General features: G+C 46.5%; 1 protein-coding gene across 1 annotated transcript in view; it reads left to right on the top strand.

Moving 5' to 3' along the window:
• Nucleotides 1-15162, top strand: part of LOC142574652 (uncharacterized) — a 29389-nt gene extending 14227 nt beyond the window's left edge. The window contains exons 3-6 of the mRNA XM_075683689.1: nucleotides 2174-2201; nucleotides 7758-7830; nucleotides 8541-9464; nucleotides 14932-15162. Of these exons, the coding sequence (XP_075539804.1) occupies nucleotides 2174-2201; nucleotides 7758-7830; nucleotides 8541-9464; nucleotides 14932-15162 (1256 nt within the window). The remainder of the gene's footprint in view (nucleotides 1-2173; nucleotides 2202-7757; nucleotides 7831-8540; nucleotides 9465-14931) is intronic.
• Nucleotides 15163-19527: the final 4365 nt, after the last annotated feature.

The raw sequence follows: 19527 nt of genomic DNA on the forward strand, positions 1-19527 counted from the left end.
CAGTCAGTGCGTCTTTTGCCAAGCGACACTGCGGAAAAAGAGGTGAAGAGCGCGTCACGTCACTTCACGTTATTCTGCATTCAACTGGCTGCTGAATCGATTCACGTAGATTTCATGGCGAGAGGAATTTACCTTGAAAGCCATGTGGTACTGATAGAAGAAATGAATTGCTAAAGCTTGCCATATTTTTTTTCTTTCCTCGCATGCACACAGGAAGCCTGCAATACTTACTTGCAAATTCTTACTTTGGTAGTTGCTCTCCACACATTAACGATGTTGTCAAATTATTGTTATGGACTCGTTACTGGGAATTCTGGGCTGTTTTGTTCGTTATCACTGCACAAAATTCCTCAGTATGCGAAAAGAGGTGCACGCCTTTCCAAACCCTGTGTAAGCAGAAGCCCGACTAGGCGTAATAGATAACAGCGATCATTTCTTTATAGTTCTTTAAATGTTCGCCGTGTGACTTTGGCTCGAACAAGTGGAGTGCCAGCTTTCACCAGAATTTGGCACACGACAGAACGAAATATGTGAACACAGTAAAAGGGGCGAGAATTATCTTGGTATCATTTCTTTACTTCAAACAGCGCAATGCTTGAACTCGTGTAGGTTGTACTATTTCTTTCCTAACTTTCTATTCTGATCATATCGCCCCTTTGTTCAAGGCGTGACTTAGGCGCGAGACATACAAAATGGCGCTGATAGCCCCGTTTTGCTTTCGTAACGTGACTCAAACTTGACGCTTTAAAGAAACAAATGGTGGCACTGAAACCAACGTTCTCGATGAAGCAAAACAGTATTCCTCCTGAGTAAAAATGAAGCCGCCAGTTCAAAGCATACGGCTATTCCGCGAAAGCATCTCTCGCTTCCGTCGTCTGCTGCATACAAGAAGTCTCTGATTCGTTGGCCAGGATTTGTGTCTGCACGGTATACTGTATACCGTGCAGTACCGTGCAGTATACCGTGCAGTATACCGTGCACGGACACGGTATACTGGCGCTAACGCACTTGTTTTCTACTTTGAGACAGCGTCCGCTACCGACCAGAGGCGATGGGCGCACTTTCTAAGCCGCGTTATGGCTATTTCATGAAACGCGAGTGACTCAGCCCTATTTTGCTGGCGTATAGGAGCGGCCAAATATCACTGGTAGCATTGGGCCAGCCACAGGTACTCGCTTGCGGTACGCTAGCGCCAGCGCCGCCATGGGTCGTTCGCCATAGACTATTGTCATACAGAAAGAAATTCACCAAGAGGGGACACTTGGCGAAAACTGGCAAATATGGCACGCTAGTATTAACGCCGACAGTTTGCTGCAGCGAGCATCGAAAAAAAAAGAAAATGTGAAATGAGGTTAACAGGAATTGTCTAATTTTTTTTATTTTTTCCCGGCAAAAGTAAAATATATACGTATAAATTAAATTAACCTTTGCGCCTTACTTCCATTGCCTAGCGACAGGCGAATCAGCGAATGACGAGCCAGATACATGCGTCATTCGTCAGACACACCGAGGAAGCGAGCGAGACCAGACGCGCATCTGAACGTTCGCCTGTTCGGTCACCTGTCTACTTGTTTTTCGATTTTTGGATTTAGCCTGGATTGGTGGGCTCCCGGCGAATTCTTGCGTTCCTTCTCAACTTCAACGTGGCACCGCTGCTCTATAGGGCTATGGCAAGGTGAGAAATTTTGTACAACCGCCTGCTACGCATTTCAAGCAATTAGGCTTACGGCACGGCACAAAGGCTAGACTTGTTACGCAGTTAATTTGCATGTATGAATCGTACTGGGAGATGTTTGCGACGTTTTATATATGCTCCCCAATATTATTTTAACTTGTTTCGGTTGGTTTTGGGTATGCTGGTCGCACAGAGTGCTGTGACGCAGTTTCGCATGCACTGAACCTTACTGGGACAAGTTTTGGCGCTTTCTCTAACCCCCGACATTATTGTAACTAACTTCGTTACTTTTTGGGGTACCTTTCAAGCGCAGCGGCCACGCCTGGTGTTGTGACGGGGTTAAAAAATGCAGCTCATCCCTAGTATAGAGTTTCGTGCTTTAATACAAACACAAGACAAGTTTTTGGCTCTTTCTCTGACGCCCAACACGATTGTATTTAATTTCGTGGCATTTTGAGATAATTTTGAGGCACCCTCGCCGCGCCTATTGTGACGCAGCGAAAAGCAGCTCGGCCATGGTGGCAGGGTTAGTTTGGTGTGTACTGAATCTTACTGCCACAAGTTTGTGACAATTTTTATGGCTCCGCGAGAACTTAAACCGCCTTACGGTACACACGCTTGTTGAAAACGCCACGAGCAATTGCCACGAGCGATAACACGGCAGTATGTTGCTTGCGCGGGCCGAACGCGCAAAAGATAACGCCAAGGAGCTGAAACAGCAGGAACTTGTAACTCGAAAATTTGGTCTTGTGAGCGACTGAAGACAGGGTTTATACCCACGCATTAGTCTTGAGTGCGAGTAGAAGAGATTACGCATGGTCTGGTTGAAGGCCTGTGTCTTGGCCACCTCTGTGTGTTCGTATAGTGTACTATCGCGTCGACTGCAGCCAAGGTTTTTTGGAAACGCGCAGTAGCCCGTGGATTTGTGCGCTTAAGGTGCAGGAAATGAGTCCCGGGAATAGGGGAATGCTTGGAAATGGGATGTTTTCATTGTATGTACGGTATTGTTTGAGATGAGTCGGTTATTTCCTACGCCATTTGTGTAAAAGCGAACTGCTTTTTTTTTAGTTATGGGGTTTTACGTGCCAAAACCGCTTCCTGATTATGAGGCACGCTGTAGTGGAGGACTCCGGAAATTTCGGCCACCCGGGGTTCTTTAACCTGCACCTAAATCTAAGTACACTGGTGTTTTCGCATTTCGCCTCCATCGAAATGCGGCTGCCGTGGCCGGGATTTCATCCAGCGACCTGGTGCTCAGCAGCCCAACACCATAGCCACTAAGTAACCACGGCGGGTTGCTTTCTTTTTATTTGTAATGCCGCCCTTTCACCGCTTTCGCAGGTTTCGCCTCTACACTCATTATTCGTATGTGTGAATACCAAAATGACTCTTGCTTAATTTTGGTTTCTTCAGCTGACGTCGTCCGGTTGAGCTTCGTACAGGAACTACTGCTGTTTACCTGGTGCCACAACATTGTTTGAATGCACAAACGAACCGCAACGAGCATTTATATAGAATAAAATAAACATTTCCTCATTTCACAAGGCGTCTTGCGTCCTTAGAATTGCACGTGGCACATATCCGTGTAGGCTTGTAAAGACCATTCGCAATCATTTCTTTTTCTTATTCATAAAGAAATTTCACATGAAAACCGCGCGCGGTTGAGCTCTAGATGAAAAAATTAAAGAAAAACGCCGATAAGCCCTGCAGGCGTAACGTGTACCAGGCAGCGTTCAAAACGCGCGCTCCCAGAACCGAAACCGGAAGTGTGGTTCGGGTATTACAGCCCGCTGCTTGGTGCGCTGCAGTCAATTCGGCGGCTGGGCTCTATGGGAGTGTCTACTCTTACATTGCTCTCTTTGAGGGGACATTTGGCAAAAGCTGGTAACCGGAAATACGTCACGCAAGTGCTAGGGTCGACCTTTTGTTGCCGCGAGTATCGGGGGAAAAAAATGAAGTGAACATTTTTTAATATTTCGTGGCAAAACTAAAAATGTCTGCGTTGTAATTAAGTTATACATTGCGACTTACTTTTCTCGCGTTATCTAGCGATGGGCCATTGACGCGCGAGATGCACACGTCATGCGTCAAGCACAAGGACGAAGCGAGTAAGGCCGTCGGCGCATGTGAGCGCTGGCCTTTTCGGCGACCCGTGTGCCTCTCTTTATTTTTTATTTATTTAGCCTGGTTTGTTGTGCTGCTGGCGCATTATTGCGTTCTTTCTGCACTTCGACACGGCACCACTGCGCTATTGGAAGACGGCAACGTGAGAAATATTGCTTGACAGTTCGCGACTCATTTCAAGCAATTGGGCTTAACAACACGGAGCGCAGACTTGTAACGCAGTTAGCGAAAAACAGCCGGTTTGGCGCAGTTAATTTGAGTTAACGACTAGGACTGACACATGTCTGCGACGCTTTCTGTGAGTGTCAGTTTATTGTAACTAAATCTATAGTTCTTGGGCGAGCTCGCCACGCCTGGCGTGGCGACGCATTTAGCGAAAAGCAGCTCAGCCGTGTCCCGCAGTTAGTTTCGCGTGTGCAGAACCTTACTGGGATAAGTTCGTTACGCTTTCTCTGATCCACAACATCACTGTAATTAAGCTTTGTTTCCAGGTTTCTACGATGTGTGCGTTAGTCACTTAGATACAATGATTACAGGTACTGAAAAAATTACTAGCAAATATATCGGCGGCATTGCAGGCGAGCGCTAGCTTGTCTACATTGCGTTTCTCAACCGCTGTGTTTGCTGAATGGCTATGCTGTTGTGTTGCCAAGCACGAGATCCCGGGATCGCATCCCGGCCACGGCGGCCGTATTTCGATGGGGGCGAAATGCGAAAACACTCGTGTACTCACATTTACGTGCACATTAAAGAACCCCAGGTTGTCAAAATTTTCAGAGCCCTCTCACTACGGCGTGCCCGATGATCAGATGGGGGTTTTGGCACGTAAAGCCCCATAATATGTAAAATAACTGCGTTAATAATGCATAAGCATTCTTTGGCGAGTACCTCAGTCCCGTCACCCGAGAAGTGAAATGATTTGTATCTCCACAACAATACGGAATCAGTAAACTTAAGACATTTAGTTATTTTAATTGTGCAAATGAAGATGAATGGTAGCTTTAGAAGTCATAAGAAGAATGTTTACCCCCGAAAATTAATATATAGAGAATACCCATAGAGGTACATAGGGCTTCTTCAAACATACATGGGGACAATTATAGTACGGGTGCGCCAACTTAAAATTTGGAGGTCGGCCAACTGAAATTTGGGGGCGGGCAAACTTACGTTTCTTGGTTGGCCAGCTTAAAATTGCGGATAAACCAAGAAGAAATCTGGGGATGTGCCAACTTAACATATGGGGCCGAGCCAGCCTAAATTTCAGGTTGGCCAACTCAAATTTGGAGATAAGCCAAGTTGATGTTAGGGGGTGGGCCAACTTGAAATTTGGGGATATGGTACTTAGACAACTCCATTAGAATTCGCGCATTATATTTAAGTTCTTGAATTTGATTTGAGTTAGGCTACTGCGAACGCATGAGTGGGTAACAATTACTATTTGGTTTTCTCACGGATACAGGCAATGTGCAGGTGGTGCTCTTATGATCGCGCACGCTTGCTGGCACTGAAATTGCACAACCGTCCTGTTCAGTTTCACATTGACCAACATAGCTACTTTCACATTGATAGGACAAACACATGGAGGGACGATGCACTCGCGACTAATTCATTATACGAAGGCGCGCTGAATATAATACCTGCGGTGCACACGCGCGCACAGGTAAGAAAAAAATATTAAAACATAATGGATGTACCACAAGTAATACTAGACAAATTGCACAAAGTAGCTGTTCTTGTGCGAAAAAAATTGTCTGGCGTACAGAATTCACCTCAAAGCTCCTATAACATCAGTATGCCCCATTCATACAGATTTACGAAGAAACCAACTTCCTCATAAACCTTACCTTCAGCATTTTCTATGCAGTTATCGCCATTTTTCTGAATTTTTCACCATTTTCAAAACCAGTTATCACCATTTTTCTAAACAACAGTAGGGCGTGCAGCTGGTCCAAAATCATGCGCCTCCAGCGAATACTGCGGCCCCTCCGCGAGAGCCAAGGAAAAAGAGCGTGCCGTGTGCAGAGAGCGCAGCTGGCGCACGAGGACAATTGGGGATGAAAGCGCCGCGGGGAGGAGAGAGTCGCTACCTTAAAATTATCAAGGGGTGTAAATTCGAGCAAGAAAGTACCGCAGTCTGTAATGAAGTATGACAAGTAGCTCAGGCACGGCAAAAGTGCGCGTAAAGTCACGGCCATGGTTAACTTTCGGCCAATGTGTTTCGGCCGTATCGTACTCTCAAATCCTACGTTGTCTGCTCCATCAATACTACAACAGCCGCGTCACGTTCTCCTTTGTGACAAATGCAGCATGTGATTACTGCTGATACCATTTCTGAGGCGATGTCAGAGTCTTTCCTTAGTCTATACTACCAAGCGTCCAATGTAGAGATGCGCGACATATCTCTAAAATGATGCTCCGCCGGAACTTATCGCTCGAGAATATCATCCCTGATTACAACTTACTATTGTTTTCTCTGCGTCATTGTCGCTTATAGTATTTATTGTCATCTCAAGAAAGTGCTGCAAGCATATCTTCCATGGCTAAGTGGCTGTGCTCGCGAAATGTTGCCTGTGCAGTTTCGTCAAGTGCAGTTTACATGAATTGTGCGCATTGGCTAGTCCGCCTCTCGCTTGCCTTCTGCGGGGCGGTGCAAAGGTGCGGCTTGAAAGTTAGGAAAGCAAAGATGTTTTCTTCGTTCCTTTGCGCATTGTTCTATAAAGTATGGCCATCGCTCCTGTTCAAATACGTGTTCGAGGACCCGACGACCACGTATCGCGTCCGCATTCTTGCAGCTGCTCAAATTACATGAGCAACGTGTACGTTGAGTACGCATTGCATACGAAAGATACACCCATACACTTCCAGATGTCGAGCAAGTTATGCGCCTCTACAATATTTATTGGTATGGTGTGCCTGATCGCCTTGACGCAACTGGGAGCTACACAGTCATGCACTGTTCTAGGACATTCGCCATATCCACACCCCTAAAGCTCACTGCCAGGTGCAAGCGTCGTATGCTTAGGCACTATTTAAAGGATGTGCATATAAAGTAGGACAACTACCAGCCCTGGGGGTTTGACAAGATTACTTGAATAGTATACGCTATGGGTTATAGAAAATTAAGCCCAAATCAACTTTTGCCGCAGTTGGCCAAAATCGCTTTTTATCGAAGTCGAAAAATGGAATTTTACGTTAAAACACGCCATTTCAGAAATACCTTGCAGGAAAACTAACTTCAATGCGCTCAGCACAAGCGCATGGCAGTCAAATATAGCCTTTAATCCCCTTCGCTGTGACCCCATTCCTTATTCACTGCTTTGCAGTGCGAAGGCTACGGCGGAGTCGTGTGGGGCACGCAATGCTCTGCCTGTTGGACGTCACCGTGGCGTTCATTTCACCAATTGAGTCTGGTTGTTGGCATAGGCGGCACTACTTCCAATTTTGGAGCCTTTGACGGGCCGAAATCTGAGAGCAATACCTCAGCGTACGGCTCATCCATTTTGTGCACTAGATAGCTGCGCGCGGCTATTCTCGCACCAAGTGACACGAGCAGAACATTTACTTTGGCAATTATTTCCATTCAAAGCTCACAATTTCTGAGGCCCGTACAAACGTGATCTTCTCGTTCGCATGTGCGAGTTCGTCGGCACACTGAATAAGTAATTGAGCACTCGTAGATCGCGTACCGGTTTTCCCTCTTCACATACTATTGCAAGGCGGAACACAGACTGGTGAAAATGTGCGACCAAGAAAATATGTTAATTGGACGCTCACTACGTAAAGAAAAGTAAGAAGTAGGCTGATATAACATATCAATGCAAGCTGATTAGCATTACTTGTTGCGCAATCTGCCCTCCCTTACGGACCATGGACAGTATTGATGATCTCAAAATGGGCATTGTCTCCCTCGCCTTCATTTAAAGCCAGTTTATAACTTGTTTTTGAAGCCAACTACCAGGTATAAAAGCGGGCTCGGCCGCGAGTCGAATCAGAAGCTTCTGCTCCTCCGACGAATTAGGAACACCACAATGGTAAGCCACCGGTGGCCTCTTCACTCTCACGAGGCGATGTTACGCCGACATTTCTGAATGCGTTGCTTCAAAAAGCATGACATCCTTAGGGGTAGGGTTACCAGCAATTCCTAGGTTCGCTCAAGATGCGGTCCTTTAAACAATGAAATTATACCCGCTGGTATTATTAGGGCGATAATTATGAAGCACACAATTATCTCCAGCGATTTATTTTGGCTGAAAGCGAAAGTATTACGCACTTAAACGATGTTTGGCTCTATGCCCAGCAGAAGCCGTTTCGCTGTTCAGTAGCTCACGCCTCAGCTACCTCTAGAGACAAGATCTGATAGCATTCCCTACAGTAAGTTATAGTGAATCTGCACAAAGAACTTGAAGTAACAAATAATTCCTGTTCATGGAAGACGTAAATTAGAAACCCATGCTCACCGACGAAATTTGCATCAATATTGCTCGTAGAGGCGGCATGTCGTTTACTTCCCCGCTGCGGTGGCTTAGCGGCTATGGTGTGGTGCAGCTACAGACGATCGAGGTGGCAGGATAAAATCCCGGCTCGGCGGATGCATTTAGTCGGGGGCGAAAAGCAATACCACCCTTGGACCTTTACATACAAGAAACACTAATGATCTCCTGGTGGTCGAAATTTATCTGAAGCCCCCAAACTATGCATGGTGCACCCCAGAATTTATTTTAAATCTCCTTTACCTCTGCAGCTGCGTGCCTGCATCGTCCTCGCCCTGGCCGCCAGCGCCTTTGCTGGTCACCTTGGTCACATTGCCGGTGGCTACACCCTTGCCAGCAACCTCGGCTACGGCCTTGGCTATGGTAGCCTCGGCTATTCAGGTCTCGGATACGGTGGCCTTGGTCTCTCTCATTACGGCCTGTCCCACGGTGTTGGCTACTCCGGTCTTACCGGCTATGGTGCCGGCTTTGGATATGGATACGCCCCCGCCGCCAGCTACGCCGTCGCTGCTCCAGCTGTTACCCGCACCGTCTCCACCTACCACGCCGCTCCAGCTGTGACCGCTGTCCACGCCGCCCCAGCTGTCACCAGGGTGGTCCAGTCTTCTCCAGCTGTCACCTACGCTGCCGCTCCAGCTGTCACCAGGGTTGTTCAGTCCGCTCCAGCTGTCACCTACGCTGCCGCCCCAGCTGTCACCAGGGTGGTCCAGTCCACTCCAGTTGTCCAGACCTACGCCGCCCCAGCCGTCACTCGTGTCGCCACCTACGCTGCTCCAGCTGTCACCAAGGTTGTCCAGTCCACTCCAGTGGTTGCCAGCTACGCCGCTGCCCCAGCCGTGACCGCTGTCCACGCTGCCCCAGCTGTTGCCACCGTTTCCCACGCTGCCCCAGCCGTCGCCACCTACGGCGTTTCCCACGTTGCCCACGCTGCCCCAGCCGTCGCCACCTACGGAGTTTCTCACGTTGCCCACGCTGCCCCAGCCGTTGCTACATACGGTGTTGCTCACGCTGCCCCAGCCTACTACGGCTACGGTGTTGGCTCCCTCGGCTACGGTGCCGGCAGCTACGGCTACGGCCACGGTCTCCTCGGCTACGGCCTGAACTACGGCTACGGCCTTGGCTCTCCTCTGAGCTACTCCACCCTCCTCCGCAAGAAGTGTAAGTTCGGCTATATTGTCTGTAGCGAACAATTCTATCTGTTATCGATCTGTTCTAGATGAGCGCAGCGCTAACCAGTATTTTCTGTTTTCGTTCCAGAAATCCTCTTTCTTTTGACACTTGGACCCGACAGAATACACTCAGTCATGGACAACCAGATTTTGTGGTTTCGATGATGTATAATCATTGTTATGGCAGAATAAACTGTTTGTCTGATATTTTTCTTTCTTCAGTGGTGTACCACATACGAAGACATAATCGTATTTTTAAAGAAATTGTGGAGGTTTCCCATACCTTAGGAACAGGCTTACGTTAATACTGAATTTCAATGGCAGATTCGAAGTGACCGACGAACTCCGCGAAGCAGCACTCCTCTACGGCGGCTAGTAATAGAAAATCTGCGACTGAAACACAGGCACTCACGCCACAGCAATTGGCAGGGGGCGCTAGCGCACATGAGATGCCTCAAGCGCCCATTATTCCTCCTGTTCTCTCGTCGTTGTCAGCCTTTTCGGCTTAAACTAGTGCCCGCACTGTGTTGAGAAGATTCTTGCTTCTTTTTAGCCTTCTGCACTGTAATGGAAGTCGCACCGAATGTAAGTCTGCTTCCCTTGTTCGCCGTGATTGTGTGTCGGAAACGTCGGAGAAACAGTGAAGGCTGCATTTAATGTGGTGGCAACTCATCGAGATAGCCAGGAGTGCCTTCGCAACTTATCACAATGAAGAGTAATCACAACCATAGTTATCGCAATCAATACTAAAGGCTGTTAAAAGTAAACTTGCGAATAGGAACCGCTGTTACCTCTTCATCCTAATACTGGCGAATGAAGTCGTCGACAAAACGCGCAACTTTGTGAACTGATTGTGATCGATTATCTGAGTTACCCGAGTTCTTTGGATATCACGTTTACTTTCTGTGTTTTATTTGTTCGCTTCGCATATAAATGATGCTTGTACGCAAATGAAGATTAGTTGGAACTTAGCCCTCTCTGCACTTTTCTGTCCTTTTTCCTACAATACCACCGTTACAAGGATTGTCGGAGTGGAAAAGAGTGTATATGTGTGAAGGTTGGAAAGCCAGTCGCGGGGTAAAGGCATATGAAATGAGAGAACTCGGAAGAGCCGGCAGGTGTGTATTATACCATTTTTTTAGTTGCACCAATTTTTCTATTCTTCGTCAGTTAGCACAATTCTAACCCTTGATCTAAATTGGTCCATAAGGCAACCATTACTTCTAGGAGAAATAAATGTGCTTAACTTAATATTAAACACAATTACCATGAACAACCTTGTTAGGTATTAACTAGAGGCACATATTTGAATCTTCTAATTTAAACTAGTCAACATGCAAGGCATACTTTCTACGCATCGACGCCGGTGCAATCTCGGAGGCTACGCGCAAGGCAAGCCAAGCCATCGCGACGGAGTTCGTTGGCTTCCTTATTTGCGCAGCGGATGGACCCTGGTGACAACGGTGGGTCAGCGCATAGAGTTTCTCACTACATTACCTAGAGGAAAATCTGGCGCTGCCGCGTAGTGGTATGCATGGGAATGCCCGTATATTGTGGATTCGGATTGGCATCGTTCTCGTAGAGACAGGACACCTTGAAGACGCCCTTGCCAAATACCGTTCCGTCTGTCACAATGATTCACTTTCTACTAAAACAGCACGCGAAAAGCTGTTTTAGCTTTATTATTACGCGAAAACATGTTTTGTTTAACTATGAGAACATGTTATTGTGTGGATGACTACATGTTACGCAAAAAGTATCAGCGGGCCGCTAAAGTTGGAGGACAGACGACAAGCAAGGTTCGCGCTCGCTTTGAAACAGTTGGTCGTCTGTTCTTGCTTTTCTTCTCTTGGTCATGCATCGTGGGTGAGTAAAGATGTAATATGCGTGAATAGAAATATTTTACGAAGATTTTACTTTTAGAACGCGTTATTTGCGTAGCCATATCCACGTTTTAGACGAAGCCTCTTACAACACCAGCCAACACGAGCCTCGCAGACACATATACCGTCATTCCCATGACGGCACGGTGCCCCCTTGAGAAACTCCCATAGACGGTGGCGCCAGATTACCCTCTAGGTGTTATACTGAGAAACTCTATGGATCAGTCTAAACCAGCTACGTATGCGACGTATCGTGTTGTGTGACACGTGCTGCTCTAGCACGATGTGTATTCTTCGCGTGCAAGGGCGCTAGCTGAACGGCTATACCAAGATAGGACCAGATGGAAGCTATCCTAAAGACCGTTACGTCAGTGTGCATAGCCGTGTGTTGCGTACGTGTGCGCATGATTGTTTTATTACGTATATTGTGGTTCATTATAATTTTGTGGCATACGCGGTACCCTGGGCCGGAAACTCGTCTCCTTGTATCGATGTTTATTGTGCTGCACGCCGTTGAGTACACTGCAGTAAATGGCAATAATGGATCGAACGAAGTAATGAACACAACTAAGTTTCTTTTTCTTCTCCTCTTCCACTTCTTTTTAAGAATGTTTTCTTTTCCTTTTTTATGCGGCTACGGGGCCTGTTCATGCATCAGCATGGAGCTTTATCCCACAGAAGCGAAATCCCCGTGTCCAATATAGGTGCTCACTGTCGCGGGTCGCTGCGCTATGTTCTGACTACCAAGATACCCAAAATTGGCTTCTGACGCTGACTACCATGGAAAGTCGGTGGTTATGAGATTTTGAGTCAATATTTGGGCAACATATGGAATTTCCTATATTTAGAGATTTCCGTATCATCTTTTCTCGAAGAATCCTTCGCCACGGCTACTATAAAAAAAGACGTCCAAGGGGCCCTTAACTCCATAAGCATTTCCGATCACTGAAGCGCTGAAAAATTAACTTAAGACATGTCGGCAAATCAGATTAATTAATTCCAATTGCAACACAAGAGTGATGTCAACGCAATTGCCAATATGACAAAAAATCTTGTACGGCACAGTAGTCCGTAAAATCCAGTCGTGCTGTGGCCAGTCGTAGTGTTGAACTTATCATAAGCCGATGCGCTCAATGAATTGTACAAATCACTTGACACCGCAAAACATGTGTGAATTCGGTCCTAGAAGATATAGCAGGGGTGGCCATGTGATTACGGAAGAAAATGTATTGAAATAGTGAGCATAATGGTCCGTTTCCGCACATAACGTACTTTGCATGAATTTACGCCTATGAGATTTGTTACATTGGAAGCAAAAACAACTCTTCAGACACCGAGGCGCAAATTATCAAAAGCCACGGGCACCAGATTGTCAAATTTGTTACGCCGATGTGCTGCTGTTCTACTAATGCCATTACCCCTCTGCAACTAGCCAAAAAATTTCTGTCCCGGTCCACTTAGCCTGTCTCGCACGCTGCGTCAGAGAACAGCGACAACCCTCCAGTGAATTGAACGATATTCGGTCACTTTGTTCAGCTGTTACATCGTTTCACGCTTGATTGTCCCAAATACTCGTCGATTGAAAGTTCACCTGGGTAACCCATACCTAGATTCATCTCGCTGCACTAAAGGCACGTGAAGGAAACGCAGCTGCTAAAGCCAATAAGTAGTTTCCCCTGTGAATGCCATTTCGGGGTCACTGAACGATATAGGTCGGCTTCTACGGAATCGACGAATTTGTCGCTGCAGCTTTAGGAAGTGGAGTATTTTTTTTGTTTTAAATTTATTTGAACAGAAGCATATAAAACAATATTCCTTAGAATAGCGTGCAATTGTTCATTTGTTTACGGGTTTCCTCCAAGAAAATGTTGCTTCAGAGCCCCTTTAAAAATAATCATGAGAGAGAGAGAGATGCAAATGAGAGGAAGGCAGGGAGGTTAACCAGACTTAAAACGTCCGGTTTGCTACCCTGCACTAGGGGAATGGAAAGGGGAAGTAAAGACGGAAATAAGAGCGTAACAAAAATAAAAGCAAAAAAAAAGATGAAAAGGGACGAAATGGGGTCATTACAGTCTTTCTAAAGGGCCACTGTCACGTAGAAAAGTCAACAGAGCCTTGACCGACTTTTACTGCGACGACAGTTCACGTCGGCATTCCAAAACTGACTGTTCTGAAAGTGGCCTGTCATCAAGGCGTGCAAACGCGGTCGCTAGTGACAGTCGGTGCGCGCTGTATCGAGGACAGTGGCAAAGCACGTGTTCGATAGTCTCTTCGCCACCGCAGTGTCTGCAAGCCGCGCTGTCGTCCATACCGACTCGGAAGGCGAACGATCTTGTGTAGGCGACACCAAGCCACAGTCGGCAAAGTACTGCTGTTTCGGGTCGAGAGAGTCCAGGTGGGGGTCGAAGTCGAAGGGATGGCTCCAGTCGGTGTAGACGTGTATGTTTTAAGCTGGGTCATGAATAATCATGAAGTAATCATTCAAGATAATTATGTAAATAAGAGAAAAGCTTTGTTATTCCACTGAGTCGTCCGTGGATCACTGGAATGTAATGGACATACATGCAAGACAATTAGGACATCTTGCTTAAGGTGTTAATAATTTTTTGATGATACATGCATAAATTTGAAGTTGCGACCCGACATGTGTGCATACCTCCATGTTCACCTGCAACACTTCCACGCTGGTGGGCTGAAAATGCATCGTCGGCTCCGCCAACGCTACTGCTGACATTGGGTGTATACACGTTGTCCGTAAATATATTCGGTCCAGTCCCGCACGTCAACAGCGGAAGACACCATAAATCCGCTCAGCTGTAACATTTACCATGTCCTGTCCGCCCTTATCAACGCACTGACATCGAAATTTACGGACTGGTTCCGTGCTGTGTTGTAGCAAGTCGATGGATTGTCGCAGTTGAAAAACTGATGCGATACGCAGAAACGGCTTTACACCCTGCGGCTGGTGCTCGTGCCATCACTTCCTTCATACCAAGACATTTCATTCTCCGTCATGGTGCATCACGGAAACTGCTGAGCGATGGAGGTCGTGCGCTTCAGTCCTAGCTCATACAAGAGCCCGCCCGCTCATGCAGTATTATTCACCGCACATCTACACTGTAAAATGATTTAAACCCTGAAAAGTGAGAATGGGTGTAAATGTGTCCATAACTCAAATGCTTAGGGTGTTATATAACTCACACCCTACGGGTGTGAGTTATGGACACATTTACACCCTTTTTCACTTTTAAGGGTGTAAATTATTTTACAGTGTACTGCCTAAGACCCCCGAAATAATCACTCCGGGAACATTTCATACGCACGCTTGGAGACAGGCTCTTGATGCGCATTGATTCTGACCATTCCAATTTACACGTCGTCTCCCCTTTGTTACTTGTGCTTATAACAGCGCGAGACAGTTAACCACGGACTTTTTACCAATTTTTCGTTTGTACAACCCTGAATCATCCTCCCTGCTTTACGCAATTCAGTCCAGTTTCCGACGACACACAGCATGTATAAAAGTGTCGGCAGCAGGCCCGCTCGTTTACCTCAGACAGCCAAGATTGCCGCGTCCGACACTCCTCCAGAAACATCACCGCGACAACGACCAGCATGCAGAGAGTTTTGTTGCTGGATCCCCCGTCTGGCTCACCCTTGAATTCCACTCCTCTGGCTTTACTCCCAAGTTTCCTGCCAAGTATGGCAGGCCATACCACCTCATCGAGGACCGGTCTCTCGTCATTTATCTCATTGATCGGGCAACCCATCCTCGGACAAGCGCCGTCCCTGTCACCATACGGTCCACGTTAGCTGTCTGAAGCCGCATGGCGGACCTCTCATCCTCGGATCGGCTTGAGTCGCCAGGATGCACACCTGCACACCTTTAATCTCGAAGGCCACGACTATACTAATGGATCTGCTGACCCGGCCTGCAGGACGCTCCACATTGAGAAAGAGAAATGTTAAGGTGTTGGTGAGGAAAATCTCCAACCGATGCTTATTTGGTTCCTGTATTCGTTTTGATGCCGCGAGAACTAAACAGTTCCGGTTAATTTCCAAAGCGAAAAAATAACAGTTGAAACCGGTTGGAACCGGTTCAGATTCCTTTCCATACAAGAAGAATAATTACTGGAAAACACCATACATTTATTTTGTACAGAAACTCGACCATGCTGCATACTTTACCTAAAAGAATACGCCTGTTTGTTCTACAGGTGGCACGTAGTTAGAAAATAATTATGCAGATTCAACACCAATGCAGAAACGTATGTGAAGCAATGCTTTGCAGAGCTACAGCGAGAGAGGACAATACAATGAGGAAACACAATGAGTCCTCCAGCCTGCGACTATGCTGAGGGGAAAGGAAAAGAGTAGACAAATATAGGCCAAAGGAATACTGATGAGGAGAGCCTGTAGCAAGTGCTTATACATAGGTTCCTATATGAGGGGCCCGTTCGCAGCCTCGACAAAAGACCGCGGTTACAAAATATTCTAACTGTTGTTGTATTAGTAGGCGTAAGCATTCGGCCAGTTGCTTATTTCGACGTATACGACGCGACCTATGTTGTTCTCCGCTATTGAAGCAGTAGACCTGTCGGTAAATGTAAGCTTAATTGGACTTCTAATATATTTTGGCTTTATCCTACCACTAAAAACCCTCATCGACCCCTACCCGTTATTGTGCACGTTTTGTTCTCGATCAAACCGGTTTTGTGGAAGAAACGGTTATCCGGTTATTTGATTCACCGATTACTTGAATTTAAAAACCGAATGACCGGAGTGATCGGTTATTCGGTTGGTTATTCGGTTGGTTATTCGGTTATTAGTAGCCAGATATTCGGATACCCTCGTATTTGTTTATCTGTACTATCTGTACTTCTAATATATGTGTATTTATTTTTGCAACTGCTCATGCAAGCCAGACATCCTGTCTCATTAACCTAGTCACCTTTCTTTCTGTAAATTTACCTTTTCGAATTGCTGTGCTTTCTAAAATAGTACTACAGGTTTTCCCCCTGACATAACTCCAAGGTACAGCTATTTTAGTAGAAGCGCCAGTCAATTTAATCCCAGCTCCAAATAATTTATTCTACGCGCCACGTATTTTAATCCTAACGCCAGTGAATTTAATCCAAAGTAAATATGCATTTGCGGAGGCGTTATAGCAGTTCCAAAAAATGAAGAAATGTTATAATTTTGCTACGACCAATCATAACTGAAGAAAATTCTTCAATAGCATTGTCATGGGAATACAGAAGTTCCTTTCTCGTGCGACATATCATCGAAATATTGCACTGATATGGACATTATATTACTGCCATGAACAGGTCATACAGAACGTCGCTATTTGATGGCTTTGTTGACATAGATTGAAACAAAGGGATATTCAGCAACAAACTATCGATTGGTAAGCTGAAAAGAGCATCACGTGACCTATCATTTTGTTTTCTACAAGACCCGTTGACATAGATATCAAATGAATGAGCTCAGAACAATCTCTGCGATTATAACCACGTAACGCATCTGAGATCACGTGGAAGAGGGTGATACGGGATCTCAGGTACCATTCGCTAGCATATTCCTGATTGCATAGATATCAAACGATCGGGCTTCGAAGGAGCTCTGGGATAGTACCCACGAAGGGTACGCTAGACAACGTGGTGAAGGATGTCCCGTGACCTTGCCTAACTTTCGGAAGCCCACCTGTTATTCTCAAACGCAGTCAGATGGGTGTCAAAGGTACGGGAATCACAAGAGCTATGCCATGGTACATATCTAGCCAACGTCAAATCACGTGAGAGATGCTGTCCTGTGAGCTCACGTATATTACAATCGCCCATGCGTGATTCGCAATCATACTGACGTGAATATAAAACGATCGGGCTTCCAACAAGGTCTGCAATGGCACAAATTTCGCGTGCGTAATACCACATGAAAAAGAGTCACGTGACGTCACGTAACGTTAGCCACGCCATGCGTAATTACCAACCATGCTGAGATAGATAGATTGACATAGATATCAAACAAATGAGAATCGCACAAGCTATGCGATGGTACCACGTAGCGAACGTCAAATCACCTGGAACACGCTGTTCCATGACCTCACATATGTTTCACTGGCCCATGCGTTATTTCCAATCATACTGACGTGCATATAAAACGATCGGGCTTCGAGCAAGGCCTGCGATGGCATGCACTTCGTGTACTTAAAACCACGCCAAAAAGGGTCACGGGACATTACGTAACTTTAGCCACACCATGGGTAATTGCCAACCATGCCGACATGGATACCAAACCAATGGGAATCGCCGAATCTATGCGATGGTGCCCATGTCGTCGTCGTCGTCGTCATCATCATCATCTACCTGATTACGCCCACTGCAGGGCAAAGGCCACTCCCATACGTCTCCAATTGCGACGGTCATGGACTAATTGTGGCCATGTTGTCCCTGCAAACTTCTTAATCTCATCCGGCCACCTAACTTTCTGCCACCCTCTGCTACGCTTCCCTTCCCTTATAATCTAGTCCGTCACCCTTAATGATTATCGGTTATCTTCCCTCCTCAATACATGTCCTGCCCATGCCCATTTCTTTCTCTTGATTTCAACGACCGACGTACCCAAGTAGCGAAAGTGAAATCACATGGGAAACTGTGTCACCTGATATCACGTATCTTTCACTAGCCCATGCACGACTCCCAACCATACTGACATGGACATCGAATGATCGGGCATAGAACAAGGTCTGCGTTAGCACGCACTTCGCGTTCTTTAGACCACGTGGAAAACAGTAACGTGACATCACGTAACTTTATCCAGGCCATGGCTAAACCATGCCGACATGGTATCAGACCAACGGGAAAATCAAAAGCTATGCGATGGTGTACACGAACTTAATGTCAAATCGCGTGGGAAACTGTGTCACCTGATCTGACGTATCTTTCGCTGCCACATGCACGATTGCCGACCGTACTGACATGGCTATCAAGCGATCGGGCTTCGCACTAAATCTGCGATTGTACGTACTTCGCGTACTTCAGACCACGCGGAGAATAGTCACGATACATCACGTAACTTCAGCCAGACCATGGGCAAATACGAACCATGCCGACAAGGTCACCAAACGAACGGGAAAATGAAAAGCTATGCGATGGTATACACGTAGTTAACGTCAATTCACGTGGGAAAGGGTGTCACGTGACCTCACGTATTTTTCACTAGCCCATGCATGATCCCCAATCATACGGCCATGGATATCAAACGATCGGGCTTAGAACAAGGTCTGCGATGGTACGCACTTCCCGTACTTCGCACCACGTGGAAAAGGGTCAAGTGACATCACATATCTTTAGCCAGTCCATGGGTAATTACCAAGCATGTCGACAGGACTGTCAAACGAAAGGGAAAATCAAAAGCTATGCGCTGGTGTACGCGTAGTTAACGTCAAATCGCGTGGGAAAAGTGTCACGTGACCTCACATATTTTTCGCTAGCCCCCATGCATAATTCCCACCATACTGACATGGATATGAAACGATCGGGATTTGAAGAAGCTGTACGACGGTACGCGCGACGCGAATTTCAGGCCACGTAAAAAAGAGTCACGTAACATCATGTAACTTTCGCAAGCCCGTGGTTAATTTACAACCATGCAGACATCGATACCAAAGGAACGGGAAAAACAAAAGCTATGCGGTAGTACCCACGTAGCGAACCTCAGACCAGCTGGTTAAGGGTATCACGTCACCCCACATAACTATCGTTGGCCAGTGGGTGCTGCCCAATCATATTATTCATTTGTTTTATCTTCCTTGGACATGGACATTAAACGAACTGCCTTCGAAGACGCTCTGCAATGGTACCAACGAAGGGCACGTCAGACCACGTGATAAAGAGTGTCACGTGCCCTCACGGGACCGATGATTCACAGACGTGAAGACGTCACGTGGACAGGGTTTCGGCGACCTTCAACAACGTCTGCTTGAAATTCGAACCAGACTGAGCATGGGAGAGGGTCCGGCAGGAAAGACGATATGATGTAAAAGCCAATATCGCAAGTTTAATGCGTCATTGCAGGTGAGCGAACGTTCTGCAGGCGTGCTCCTGTACGCATGGACAGAGAAGATTTGTTCGTGGAGTCTCACTTACCTTACTATAAGCTGCACCATCCCGGCTACCTCACTA

The sequence above is a fragment of the Dermacentor variabilis genome, chromosome 3 (genome assembly GCF_050947875.1).
Source record: "Dermacentor variabilis isolate Ectoservices chromosome 3, ASM5094787v1, whole genome shotgun sequence".
NCBI lineage: Eukaryota > Metazoa > Arthropoda > Arachnida > Ixodida > Ixodidae > Dermacentor > Dermacentor variabilis.